Here is a 13,091-nt window from a genome sequence, read left to right as displayed (position 1 = left end):
CCACGGAGCAGATGCTGCTGCTCGAATCCAGACACAGCCAGCAGTGCACTCGCTGCCTTGGGGCCAGGTTCCCCCCCCACCCCGCCACCCCGGCACAGTGAAGTCACCAAAGGGGCCAGCAGCTGCTGCATCTGGCCGGATGACCCATGGCAGCATAGGGTGGGCCAGGCTGGTCCTGCTGAAATGTCTGCCCCGGCAAGAGGGTACTACCAAAGGCAGGTCACACCAGGGCAGTGTTTCTCAACTGGGGGTGATTTTGCCCCACAGAGGACATTTGGCATTGTCTGGAGACAGTTTTGGTTGTCACAAAATGACACGTGGGAGGAGGGCGTGCTACTGGCATCTAGTGAGCAGAGGCCAGGGATGCGGCTAAGCGTCCTACAACATGCAGGACAGCCCCCAGCAACAGAGAAACATGGGGCCCCAAATGTCGATTGTGCCATGGTCAAGGAACCTCTCTAGGGAGAAAGAGACCTTCCCTAGGGGAACCAATTTAACGGAACATATACTAGATGCCTGGCGCTTCCCCTACACAGTGTCATAGAATTTTCCAAGGAGCTTTGTATGATGGTGTCGCTGACACTTGTCATTAAAGCAGAGGAGGGTGAAGGAGGTGCTCTCACCCTATCCCCCAGATTCTCAACTAATCTCTTCTCTGCTTTGCCACTGGCAGAGTCCACTTACATGCTTTCCTACCAAGAACCCCATGGGAAACACGTAGAAATGACCAACCCCATTTTTATGGATGAAGTGTAGAGGTTAGTGAAACTGCCCAAGGTCACACAGCCAGTGAGTGGACTGGGGGCTCGCTAGGTCTGCTGGGATTCAAAACACAGCTTCCTCCACCACCTCAGCTGTTTCCTCTCCCGACCCCTACCCCTGACCCTTTCCTTCTTTGCATTTTTTCCTGAAACACTAGCAGAGCACAAAGCTGACTTTGCTTTCCTGTTCCCTCCTATCCACGTCACGCTTTCCAAACTACCTGGCCTGTCCTAATTAGAAAGCCATTTTATCACTTCATCAGACTGGAATCCCTTTGGGGATAGACCCAAATTAGGCTCTGAGCCACAGGAGTAACTGCTGTCGTAAAGAAAGATAAGACCCTTTACTTACAACATCGCCACTGACCCAAATCTCACCCTCACAGCCATGCTAAGATGATGAGGCCACGCTGAATATTAAGTCGTATTTGATATCCATTAAATTCAATGTTAAAGAGTGACATGTGGCTAGTGGCTACTGCACTGGATGGCCCAACTTCATGGTCTCACTGCTCCTTCTCCTTTCTCCCCAAGTCTTCCAGTTGGGCCACTGGGACCACCCCTCAGAGGCCACACGGTGATTTGGGTGGGTTCCAGCCTCTGTCGAGTGTGCACACACATGAGCACAACACACGCGCACACGTGTATCTTTACCTACCCTTTGCTGCTGCACCTCTCGTTCAAGCCTTGTCTCTCCTCAGTTGGGGGGTCCCAAGGCCAGAGCCCTTCATGGCCCTCTACCAAGGCAGGGTGGGTCACAGCTGGGCACAGTTGGGCACCCAGAGCCCTTCATGGCCCTCTACCAAGGCAGGGTGGGTCACAGCTGGGCACAGTTGGGCACCCAGAGCCCTTCATGGCCCTCTACCAAGGCAGGGTGGGTCACAGCTGGGCACAGCTGGGTACCCAGGGTTGGGTTGTGTGTGGTACCACCCTCGCCTTGGCTCTCCGGGCTCCACCTCTGTGGCTAGACGCCTGGCCCTGATGAACTGTCTTCCCACCTCCACAGGGCACAGGCCACACCCCACCGGCCACTGTCTAAGCTCCAGCTCCGGAACTTGCTGCCTGCTCCAGGCAGCCTGCCCTGACTGCCCTGTGCTGAGTCCATTCTCAGCTGCCCCTCAGCTGATGCTCAGCTCTCAGAATCACAGAAAACTGTCTGATTCCTCCCTGCCTCCTCTGAGCTCTCTCGGGAAGGAGCTGCGTGGGGATCATCACTTCATCCCTGGAACCCAGTACATGGGCACCAGAGTACACCAGTACACCAGAGGGGTGGTGGAGGGGGGGTGGGGAGGTAGGGGGATGGGTGGCTGAAGCCAGGCTGCCAGGGTACCCCTCTCCCTGCAGAGCCCAGCTGGGCACCGCCCCCCCCTCCAGCAGCCTCCCCAATTTTCCTGTCGCCCTTGACGCTCGGACAAGAGGCTGCTGTTTCATCCTCCCCAGCAGCGCCCCGGGGACGGGGACGCTGCGGGGACTGGGCATCCCAGGTGTCCAGGGTTCCCGGTTCCCAGGCTCTAAATCGGGCATGCCCAAGGGGGTGCCTCTGCACCCCGACTCTTCCTGACCCTCTGCCGGCCGCTCGGGGGACGAGCCGCGGACAGGAAAGGCGGGCGTAGGGGCTGTCCCGGGAGGCAGACCGGCTGACCCGGCAGAGGCGGCAGGGACGGAAGCCTGGGCAGCGCCGGAGGGAGATGAGGGACCGAGGGGGCCTCCAGCTGAGTCTGGCGGCTAACAGCCTTAAGACACGCATGCCAACTTCCCAGGCACAGCCTGGCCGCCCGGCCCCTGGCCCAGCACTGGTGCGGAGGGGCGGGGTGGGGGGCTGCCCGCCCATCACCTCCCCGGGGAGCCCTCAGCGCCAGCGCATCATCTGCTCTGCAAATTTGGCTCTAGAAATAACTTTTTTTCTCTCCGGATTTTCCCAGCAAGGGGCAGGCCCCTAACTCACCCCAGGCAGCTCATGGTGGCCTCTTTTGGTGGCCTTCTGTGCTCTGCTGCAGAGCGGAGACGCTGCGCCTGGGCTTGGGGAGTGGGGGTGGCCAGCCCGGTCCCTGACATTGGCCAGGCCCAGAGGGAGGGGCAGGCTGCGGGGTGAATGGCAGCGAGGGGAGGGGGCGGGCTGAGCCCAGGAAGGGGGAGGGGCGGGGGTGGGGGAGCGTCACAGGCCCTGGAGGCAGGGGGTGGAGAGCCAGCCCCGCAGGACCCGTGCAGGGAACACATCATTCAGGCCCACGGGGGCCTGATCAAAGCTGTGCGGTGCAGGGCAGGATGGGGGTGGAGGTGGGGGGCCGGTTTCGGGAGATTCCCAGGCCACTCCAGGTGTGGACCTACCAGGAGATTTTTTTTTTTTTTTTCCTGAAGGAGGAATTTAGAAGGTCCAAAGCTGAGCAGAAAGTGCACAGCTGACTGGTTCATGTTCTTGTGACTGCTATTCATTTGCTGTGTGACTTTGGGCCAGTCCTTTAACCTCTCTGAGCCTCAGTCTACCTCTGTGTAATGGGGACAATAACAGTGCTGGTGGGATTCAGCGAGAGAGTGTTCGTCTAGGGACCTGGCGAGGTTCTTGGCATGCAGCTGTCATCATCAAAGGGCAGAGAGAACACACTGTTTATAGGATGGGGAGGGGGGCAGTGCCCGGGATGGACACAGCACAGCTCCAGGCTTCCTTGCCTTGACACTGCGCCATTACTCCCTCGCAGTGAAGAACTAGGAGTGTCTTGGTGTCGTACTGGAGATTTCTGCGATCTGGGTTTGGGGACAGAGCAGGGCAGACTGTGACTTGAGCTCAGGGGGTGGGTCTTCTCTGCAGCCCGTCCCAGCCCAGCAGTTAGCAGCCCTTTCCTTCTCACTCAAAGTGATGCCCTGGCGGCCAGCAAAGCCAACAGCTGCCCTTCCCAGCAGCCTTCGGGGTCACTGGCCCACCCATATCCTGGAGCTGAGGGGGTGTTGGGGTCCAGCTCAGGGGCGGGCCACGCAGCAACAGCAACAGCGGAGCCCGGGGTGGTGGTGGTAGAGTGGGCACCCCTGCTTGCCCATCCTGCCCCCCAGTTGAGGTACCTGAGGTTCTCCAGGAGGGGCCCACGGGCCTCGAGGGGCAGCACCAGGGTGAGCGCCCACACCAGCTCATCCACCCGCTGCTCAGCCGCGAACTGCTTCAGAGCAGCGAACATCCGCTCCTTGGTCATCGGCTGGTCCCCCAAGATTTCATCCACCTGCGGGGAAGGGTCTGATGAGTGGCCACCAGGGTCCCAGGGCAGAACACCAGGGAATCAGTCACCTCCCTCCCTTTCTCCCCCAGGACAGCTGACATGGCAGCCCCTTCTGGGCCCCCGTGAGAGCTCCTTACCCAGACCATGCCATTTCAGAGCTCACAGTAGCCCAATGAGGTGGGCGGGGCCAGTATCTTTGTTCTGTATCTAAGGAAACTGAGGCTGCTAGGGGTGGGGTGACTTACTCAAGGCCATGGAGTCAGGATTCAAACCCAGAGACAGACCTACTGAATATCATAAGGATTAAAGGACTCCATGTAAGGGCTTAAAACACGTGCCAAGCGCTCTGTAATTGCTGGTTACTATCATCATAACACTATATTCCCTTCCACCATACTCTTCCGCCGAGAGATCCCACAGAGAACATTCTGGCTCCACAAAAAAGCCCTGGAGTGCACGCGTCACCCCAAATTCTGGTTTCCTCAATGCTCCCTCTGGACTTTTGTTTTCTTCACCTTAGTGTGCAAACCAGCTGAGGCCAGACAGAGCACATCTACTCAGAGGAGCCTACCGGACATGGGCAGTAAGAGTGTCCAAAGCCTAAAAATGCGCCTGTCATTTTACCCAATGATCGTGCGTCGACGAATGTATCCTTGATGTGTCCTGACAAGTGCACGACGATATATGAGTGAAGAGGTTCACCTCTGCATTGTCTATGATACTGAGACATTGGAAGCAGTATAAATATCTGACATTACAGGCTAAATAATTGTAGCGCATCCGTTTGGGGGATATTTCCTTGGCTATGCAGCCAAGATGGGAGGCAATCCCCAACCAGGTGAGAGGCAAGGTCCTGGGCCTTATGTTGCAGCCTCGGGCAATCGGAGGCTCTGGCCCAGGGCTTTTGCTCTTGAAGGAATGATGCAGAGATGTGGGGACACGGAGCTTGTACAGGGCAGTGGCAGAGCCCTGTAGCGCGCCCTGAGCAGACTCATCCTGAAGGGTGTTTAGGACAGCTGCGCTCCAGGTGGCCCATCCCTTCTTGGTCCTAAGCCTAGGTCTCCAGCACTGATTCTATGAACTCTTCCTCCCACAAATTCCTTTTCTGCCTCAGTTAGCGGAGTCAACTTCTGTTGTTTCACAGCCAAGTTCACTCCATGCTCTGCAATATTGGATATCGTTGATTCTAGGGTGAGCACTTTTTTAAAAAAAATTTTAACATCTCTGAAATCAGGTTGTGTCCTACGGCTAGCTGTCATTCCTGTGCATGTATGAATTTGGTCATAGGTTTCATATTGTTACTTCCATTGAGTTGTATACATTGCGAGTACTAAATATGTCCAAATAAGTCTAAAAGCCCTCTTCCACTAACTACAAATTAAGTGACAAGAAGATAAGGAAGCATGTGTCATGGGTCAGTTGGCAGGGATTTTTCTTTCTTGGTGGTAAATAAAACAAGTGCATCTTGCGATCGACAGTGTTTAAGGTTTGATGCAATGTGGTACCATTTGGCCAGAGAGAATGATGCTGTAGGTCTTTATTTAAAAACCATGAAATGGGGAGTGATGGCTAATGGGTGCAGGGCTTCTTTCTGGGGTGATTAAAAAGTTCTAAAATTGTGGTGGTGGTTGCACAGCTCTGTGAATATACTAAAAACCATTGAAGTGTACACTTTAAATGAATAAATTGTATGGTATATGAATACATCTCAATAAAGCTGTTATAAAATACATAGAAAATGTTTGTGATAAACAGGTAAGTGAAAAAAACAGGTTATCAAATGGAACACACGGTGTTACATTTTTATCATAGATAATTACACATATGTCTGCACAGGGAATATGCACTAAGGTTTATAGTGATTTTGATTATTTTTGTTTGTTTGTTTGTTTGTTTTTTGCGGTACGCAGGCCTCTCACTGTTGTGGCCTCTCCTGTTGTGGAGCACAGGCTCCGGACGCATAGGCTCAGCAGCCATGGCTCACGGGCCCAGCCGCTCCGCGGCATGTAGGGATTTTCCCAGACCGGGGCACGAACCCGTGTCCCCTGCATCGGCAGGCGGACTCTCAACCACTGCGCCACCAGGGAAGCCCTGATTTTGATTATTTTTATGTCAATGGTTTCCATTTTTTAAACAGTGAGCTTATATGACTTATACAGTCAGGAAAAGGCATATATGTTGTCATTGGTTCTTTTTTTCCCTTTATTTTTTACTGTGGTAAAAATGCACATAACATAAAATTTACCACTGTAACCATTTTCATATGTACAATTCAGTGGCATTAAGTACATTCACAATGTGGTGTAACCATCACCACCTTCTAGTTCCAGGACATTCTCATCACCCCAAATGGAAACGCTGTACCCATTAAGCGGTCACTCCCCATTCCCTCCTTCCCCAGCCCCGGGCAGCCACTAATCTATTTTTCTGTTCTACGGATGCTCATACCGAATATTTCTTATGACTGGAATCATATACTATGTGGGCTTTTGTGCCTGGCACCAATACTTTTTTTTTTTTTTTTTTTTTTTTGCCTCACCGCATGTGGGATCTTAGTTCCCCGACTAGGGATCGAACCTGCGCCCCCTGCAGTGGAAGCACAGCGTCCTAACCACTGGACTGTCAGGGAATTCCCACTTATACTTTTAAAAATGCAGCAGTTAACCATTGTCTGTCCATACTCCAGGAGATCCCTGCCTTGTTAGTCCAGGGTCTGGGGGTGCCTCTGGGTACTGACATCCTGAGCTAACCCTGAAGCAGGGGTGGGAGGCTGGGCCACTTGGAGAGCCTGGGAGTTTGCCATGCATCTCTCTCAGGACCGTGCAGGTGCAATTTCAGCCAGAAGTGGGCTGTTCAGTACTCCCTTCCATCCACCTCCAAACTTCTCAGCAGACCCAGCATCCCTCCCCTCCACCCTCCACTCTCCTGGGCAAGGCCAACCCACAAGGCCACAGACATTCCACTGCACACACACACACACACACACACACCAGACACACCAGACACACTCTGGTGTGTCACCAGAGTCCCCACCCTCTCTTCCTGCCACCTACTTGTCACTCAGCTATCAGCTTGAAAGTCCCCTCCTCAGGGAGCCTTTCCTGACCACTCCGTTCAAGGGGCCCCCATCACTCTCTCATCTCCCTGTTTATTTCCTCCCTTAATTGATCATCATCTGAAATAACTGTTTATTGATTTGGCCACTTGCTCATTGTTCCTTTCCCCACAGGCATGTCAGCAGCTATGAGAGCAGGCTCCCCTCCAGTCCTGTTCACAGCTGTTTCCCCAGCCCTTGCTCATCAGACGGCTGTAATCAACCGCGGCAAAATGCATGGATTTCAGTGTCTCCACAGCCTCCTTCCCTTCAGCTCATACAAATGTTCACATCTTTCCCAGTAAATCAAGTCCTCCCTGATCCCACAACCCCACCATCCTCTTCTTTTTCCTGCTCAGAACTGTCTATACTTGCTCTTTCCATATGACTGTCCTTACCCGCCACAGTCCACCCCTTGACTTGCCACAAGTGCTCCCTGACACCGCTCTGGACAAGGACCCCAAATGGTGACGGCTAGATCTTGATCTTCAGCCCAGAGCTTGCTCCTGAACTTCAGAACTGTACATCCAGCTGCTTTCTACGTGGTAGCACAAGGGGATTAAGGAAGGCTTTCCAGAGGTGGTGACACCATAGAGGATGAGCAAGTATTAGCAGGTGGCTTCCAGGGCATCCAGCCAGAGGCCACATTCTGTGCATGCCTGAGTCCCGGCACCTGCACACCGGGTCTCCCTCACCAGGTGTGATGGCCCGAGACATAGACCTGACATCTTACTCCTATCCAGACCCGAGCACAGGGCTTGGTGCATTCAGTGAGCGTTTACAGGACTGAACCAAAGAGCTGGCAAGTGGCCAGCCATTCTCGAGGCGCATTTCCCGCAGCTTCCCCGCCGACCTTTCTTTCCCTCTCGGTGCGTGGGGCAGGCTGCAGTACCAGGCATCCCTCCTCGAGAACCCGCCAGACCGAGGAAGGTTAGTGGCTTTGAAATCAAAGTCAGCTGCAGCCTCGATTCAAAGGAGAACATGGCTAGGGGAAAAGATGTTTTATGTAAGAAAGAGGAAAAAATAGTTCCTCCCTCCTGGGGCCCCTGCCACAGTGCGGTTTTGGTGTCAGCTATTACCGAGATGCTCTCAACCTACATCTAAGCATGATGCGCCATCACGGGACACTAATGGATTTTCTATTAAATATCAGACTCTTCAAGGAGGACAATCTGGGGCAGGAAGAGTGCTGGCGAGAATCTGGGAGCTGATTGTTCAAAACCAATGGCGGATGGTGGGGGGAGGCGCTCCACAGACACTGTTGATCTTCCTGAGGCTGTCTTTTTTGGGGATTTGTGGAGCTGCTTGGGGAGCTCTAACCAGAATCTACCACTCTCCATTCCCTCTTGCCAGAAAATGCACCACAGCTGACCTGGGCAGCTGGTCAGATTCCTCCCTCGGTCACGACCCCTGGCCCTGCTTCCTGGCCAAGTCTGCATGTCCACCCTGCCCTTCTGGGGCCTCTGATGGGCCCCCTTCCGACTCTCCAGGGATTGCATGGAGTCTGGGACAGACCTTTGGTTCTACAGCAGGTCATCTGGCATTACAGCAGACTTTTCTAGTTGCTATGGTCTGAATGTTTGTGTCCCCCCAAAATTTGTACGTTGAAAACCTAATGCCCCAGGCGATGGTATTAGGAGGTGGGGCCTTTGGGATGTGATGAGGTCATGAGGGTGGAGGTCTCATGAATGGAATTAGTGCCCTTATAAAAGAGCCCCAAAGAGCTCCCTCGCCCCTTTCACCATGTGAGGACAAAACCAGAAATCTGCAATCCAAAGAGGGCCCTCGCTCAACCATGCTGGCACCCTGTTCTCAAACTTCCAGACTCCAGAGCTGTGAGAGATAGATTCCTGTTTATGAGTCACCCAATCTGTGGTAGTTTTTTACAACAGCTGGAATGGATTCAGGTGCTAGCGCTCACCAATATCTCTAGGTCTCCCCTCCTTCCTGGACACACAGAGGACTGCACTTCCCAGCATCCTTTGGAAGCAGCAGTGTGACTGGTTCTAGCCAATGAGCATTGACGGGAGGTGCAGTGGGTGGATTCCTCCCTTAAGAGTTGAGGCCCAATCTTCTTTTCTTTTTTAATGAATATTTTCTTAATTTTTTTAGTAGTTACCATTAAATTATTAACACATGTATTTAACTAAACAACAACAACAACAAAATGACCCGAAGTCTGACATTAATCTCTGGCCCCTTCCTAGATAAGAAAAGAAATTTACGACACTTTACTATGGAACACAGCTCGCCTCCGCCTATCACCCTATCACATTCCTTGTTAGTATTGCTTAGAATTTTAATTTTGTGAGGCACAATCTTCTATGCTCTCTTCCTCTTCTATGGGAATCTTTGAGCTTCATGTTGAGATGGAGGAGTCTGGAATGCTGGGACCTCATGTAGAGGTCAGCCCTCTGGACACTTAGAGGACTAAAAGTGGGGGTAAAAATAAACTGTGGTGGGTGCGAAGGCATCCATAGCTTTGATGTTTGTTGTTACGGGCGAGCTTATTATGGAGACAGGAAAAAGTCACATCTTTTGAGGAGCTGGACTCTGGTGACCTAGGAAGGCCAGAGCTGAGTCCTGTGTGTATGTGTGAGTGACTGCCTGGACCTGGCTAGAGGCTGGCCTGCTTGGGGGAATGGGGCTGAAAGGCTCAGCTGAGGTCCTGCCCAGACAAGGGGTTATGCTGGGGCACATGGTAGAGGTGAGGCTCCTGAGGGGGGTCAGTGTAGAAGGAGGACTGGGCCAAGCTTAGGTGCCGGAAGAGGCCAGGTGGGTGGGGATCTGATACCTGGGCAGTGAGCTGGGAGCCACTTGGGCAATGGCCAAACTCCAGCATGGCTTCCTGGCCCCTTCGCCCCCAAACCCCATGGCCAAACCCTGCCAAGGGCAGGACTGAGCAAATCCACTTCCATGGAGGACAAGGAATGGTATCTGAACTCAAGTGTCCCAAGTACCAAGCAGGTACTAAGTTTCCAGGACATTGGGCTTGGCATCCACATGGGGCCTGAACCCTAGGCAGGGTGAGGGGAGTGTCTAGGCTCCAGACTCCTTCCCGGCTCACTTGTTGTTCAGTTGGAGTTTCAGTCAAATGAGGGCCTTTGGACCACATCTGAAGGCCCTGGAGCATAGGTATATGAGGGCGGATGGCCTGAGGTAGTTGCTGCCCTGAGACCTTCCCGGTAGACACGATCGTACTGGGCAGCCTCTTCCTCATATATGTGTCACATCCCAGGTTTCTTGGGATTCTGGCCTGAGGCCAACACCATCCTCAGTCTTTCCTTCCCAGCCCCGGGTCCCCACCTCTCCTGGTGGCTACCCCTCACTTCCTGAAGGTGACTCAGGCCTTGGGCTCCTCTTTCGGCTGGAGGCCTTGGCCATTTCAGGCTCCTAACTCTCAGTCCTCAGGGAAGTCCTAACTTTCCACCTGAGAACACTCAGAGCCTGTGTGTGCCAAAGTCTGACAGGCGATGCCTGTCAGAGGTTTGGGGGACCCAAACCTGGGCCTCCTGTGGCCAACCTGCCATCCAGACTGCTGTGCAGGGCCAGATCCCGGTTTTGTGGGGGCTTGAAATAGGTGTGGTTCTTTTATTTATTTATTTATGTTTGGCTGCGTTGGGTCTTCGTTGCTGCGCACGGGCTTTTCTCTAGTTGCGGTGAGTGGGGGCTACTCTTCGTTGCGGTGCGCAGGCTTCTCGTGTGGTGGCTTCTCTTGTTGCAGAGCACGGGCTCTAGGCACACGGGCTTCAGTAGTTGTGGCACAGGGGCTCAGTAGTTTTGTCTCACGGGCTTCGTTGCTCCGCGGCATGTGGGATCTTCCCGGACCAGGGTTGGAACCCGTGTCTCCTGCATTGGCAGGCGGATTCTTAACCACTGTGCCACCAGGGAAGCCCAGGTGTGGCTCTTTTGAAAATAACACTATGTACTATGGTCTGAGTGTTTGTGTCCCCCTCCCCAATTTATATATTGAAATTTTAACCCCCAAAGATGGGGCCTTTGGGAGATGTTTAGGTAATGAGGGTAGAGCCCTCTTTAAGGGATTAATGTTCTTATGAAAGAGACCCAACAGAGATCCCTAGCCCCTTCCACTCTGTGAGGACACAGCAAGAAGGCCACTGTCTGTGACCCAGGAGGTGGGTCGTCACCAGACACCGATCTGCTGGCACTGTGACCTTGCACTTCCCAGCCTCCAGAACTGTGAGAAATAAACTCCTGTTGTTTGTAAGCCACTCACACTCTTGACAGTTCATTGTAGCAGCCGCTGTAGACTAAGGCAGTATGTTACTAATACGGGCAACAGAAAGAATGATCCACTACCACACACACCAGGGATGAAAGTCACAAATATAACATGACCATAAGAAGCCCAGCACCGAAGAGTACATGTTATATAATTCCACTTATATGACGTTCACAAACAGGCAAAAGTCATCTAGAACGATGGAAGACAGAAGAGTAGCTACCTCTGGTTGGGGCAGATAGACAGGGAAAGGATCACACGAGAACCTTCTCATGAAGGAGAGGGTGAAAGAATCATTCTATGTTCTGCATTCTATTACTGTCTTTATGCTATGAATCTACAGGTTGATCAGGGTGGTAGTTATAAGGGTGTATGCCTAGGTAAGATTTACTGAGCTGTGCATCCGTATTACCTCAATAAATAAAGAAAAGCCACTCCCACAAATCAAGCCCCTGACGTGCCCCGCCCACAGTGCCCGCCCCCCAGAACAATAGGCCCTAGAGCCCCACCCCCAGACCACCCCGCCTCCTAGGGCCCCGCCCCGTCCTGCCCTGGGCGTCCTACCTTGCGGCTGAACTCCTGGGCTTTGCGCCTGCGCTCTCGGTGCACGGCGTCAGGGCGTTTGCGGCCGGCCAGGCGTAGCAGCTCGCGGCCCAGAGAGAGGCCGCGGCCGGAGCGAGGGGCCCGCGAGGCTGTGGTCAGGGGTGCACAGCCGGATCCCGCGCTGGGGCCGCCGTCGGGGCCGGGGAGCACGCCCAGGCTGGGCGGCACGCGCGGGCAGCGCCGGGCCAGGCGCACGAGGCGCTCGCGGCTCAGGCCGCCCACGGCCAGCCCCTCCACCTCCAGGATCTGGTCCCCAGGCCGCAGACCCCCGGTGTGTGCGCTGCTCCCTTCGGCCACCTCCAGGACGAAGCAGGGACCCGAGCCGCCCAGCCGGAAGCCGAAGTCCTCAGGCCAGCCCTGGTTGGTGGCTGGCATGGCAGTGGTGTCCGAGCAGCTGGAGAGGGAGAGAGACTGCACACTGGGCTGCGTGCCGCTCAAAGACTCAAAGCCTGTGCTAGTCCGAGTCTCTACTTCTTCCTCTCTGCCTCCGTGTGGAGGATGAGTTCTTAGGATATTGTCTGAACCCTTGGATCCAGTTGTGCCCGATTCACCAACTTCCATGGGACAATGGGACTTCCCAGTGGTATGAGCTCACAAATTCCTACTGACTTTGGGGGTTATTTGCTCTTTGAATTGCCCTCCTTGAGGAAGCGTGATATGACAGATTTGGGGGCTCTGGGCTCCTGGCCTTACGACAGGCTCGGGGTAGGGGAGGTGACTCTGTCCTCCAAAAGCAGATGATTGTGTGGGCTGGAGACGCAAACACATCATGGGGAGGTGAGGGTGACACGTCATAGGTGAGGCTTAGTTTTCGGGGTAAGAGTCCATAGTTCTGAGATCTTCTTGATGCTGGCTTAGAAGAACCTCTGAGGGCTGGATTTTGAAGGCCCTGGTCTCGGTACCCCTCGGCCCTCCGAAGGTGTTTGGAGAGCCCTCCACCCACACTATGGGTGTCATCCTCCCACTGGCTCCCTCTCCCAGGAGCTGGCCTCTCCCAGGACACCTGGGGAACACTTCTTAGAACCGTTGGGGGGCAGGGAGGAGGTCCAGGCTTCCAAGAGCATCAGGGACTCTGGGAGGAAATGTCCCTGAGTGACATTCAGTGAGAACCTGTGTCACCTGCCACCAGAGTGCACGGTGTGAGAACTCCTCACACTTGGTGGGGTGGAAGCTGCCATTCCCCG

At 54.0% G+C, this 13,091-nt stretch overlaps 1 protein-coding gene across 1 annotated transcript in view; it reads right to left on the bottom strand.

The window, feature by feature from the left end:
- The window catches only part of GRID2IP (Grid2 interacting protein), a 37,626-nt gene extending 25,292 nt beyond the window's left edge, over positions 1 to 12,334 (bottom strand). The window contains exons 1-2 of the mRNA XM_073791886.1: positions 11,869 to 12,334; positions 3,816 to 3,970 (exon numbers count right to left, since the gene is read on the bottom strand). Coding sequence (XP_073647987.1) covers positions 3,816 to 3,970; positions 11,869 to 12,282 — 569 coding nt within the window. The 5' untranslated portion in view covers positions 12,283 to 12,334. The remainder of the gene's footprint in view (positions 1 to 3,815; positions 3,971 to 11,868) is intronic.
- Between the last annotated feature and the right edge of the window lie 757 nt (positions 12,335 to 13,091).

This window comes from Tursiops truncatus, chromosome 15 (assembly GCF_011762595.2).
Source record: "Tursiops truncatus isolate mTurTru1 chromosome 15, mTurTru1.mat.Y, whole genome shotgun sequence".
NCBI lineage: Eukaryota > Metazoa > Chordata > Mammalia > Artiodactyla > Delphinidae > Tursiops > Tursiops truncatus.
The sequence above is the reverse complement of the archived record's forward strand: the minus strand, read 5'-3'. Positions and strand labels throughout refer to the sequence as shown.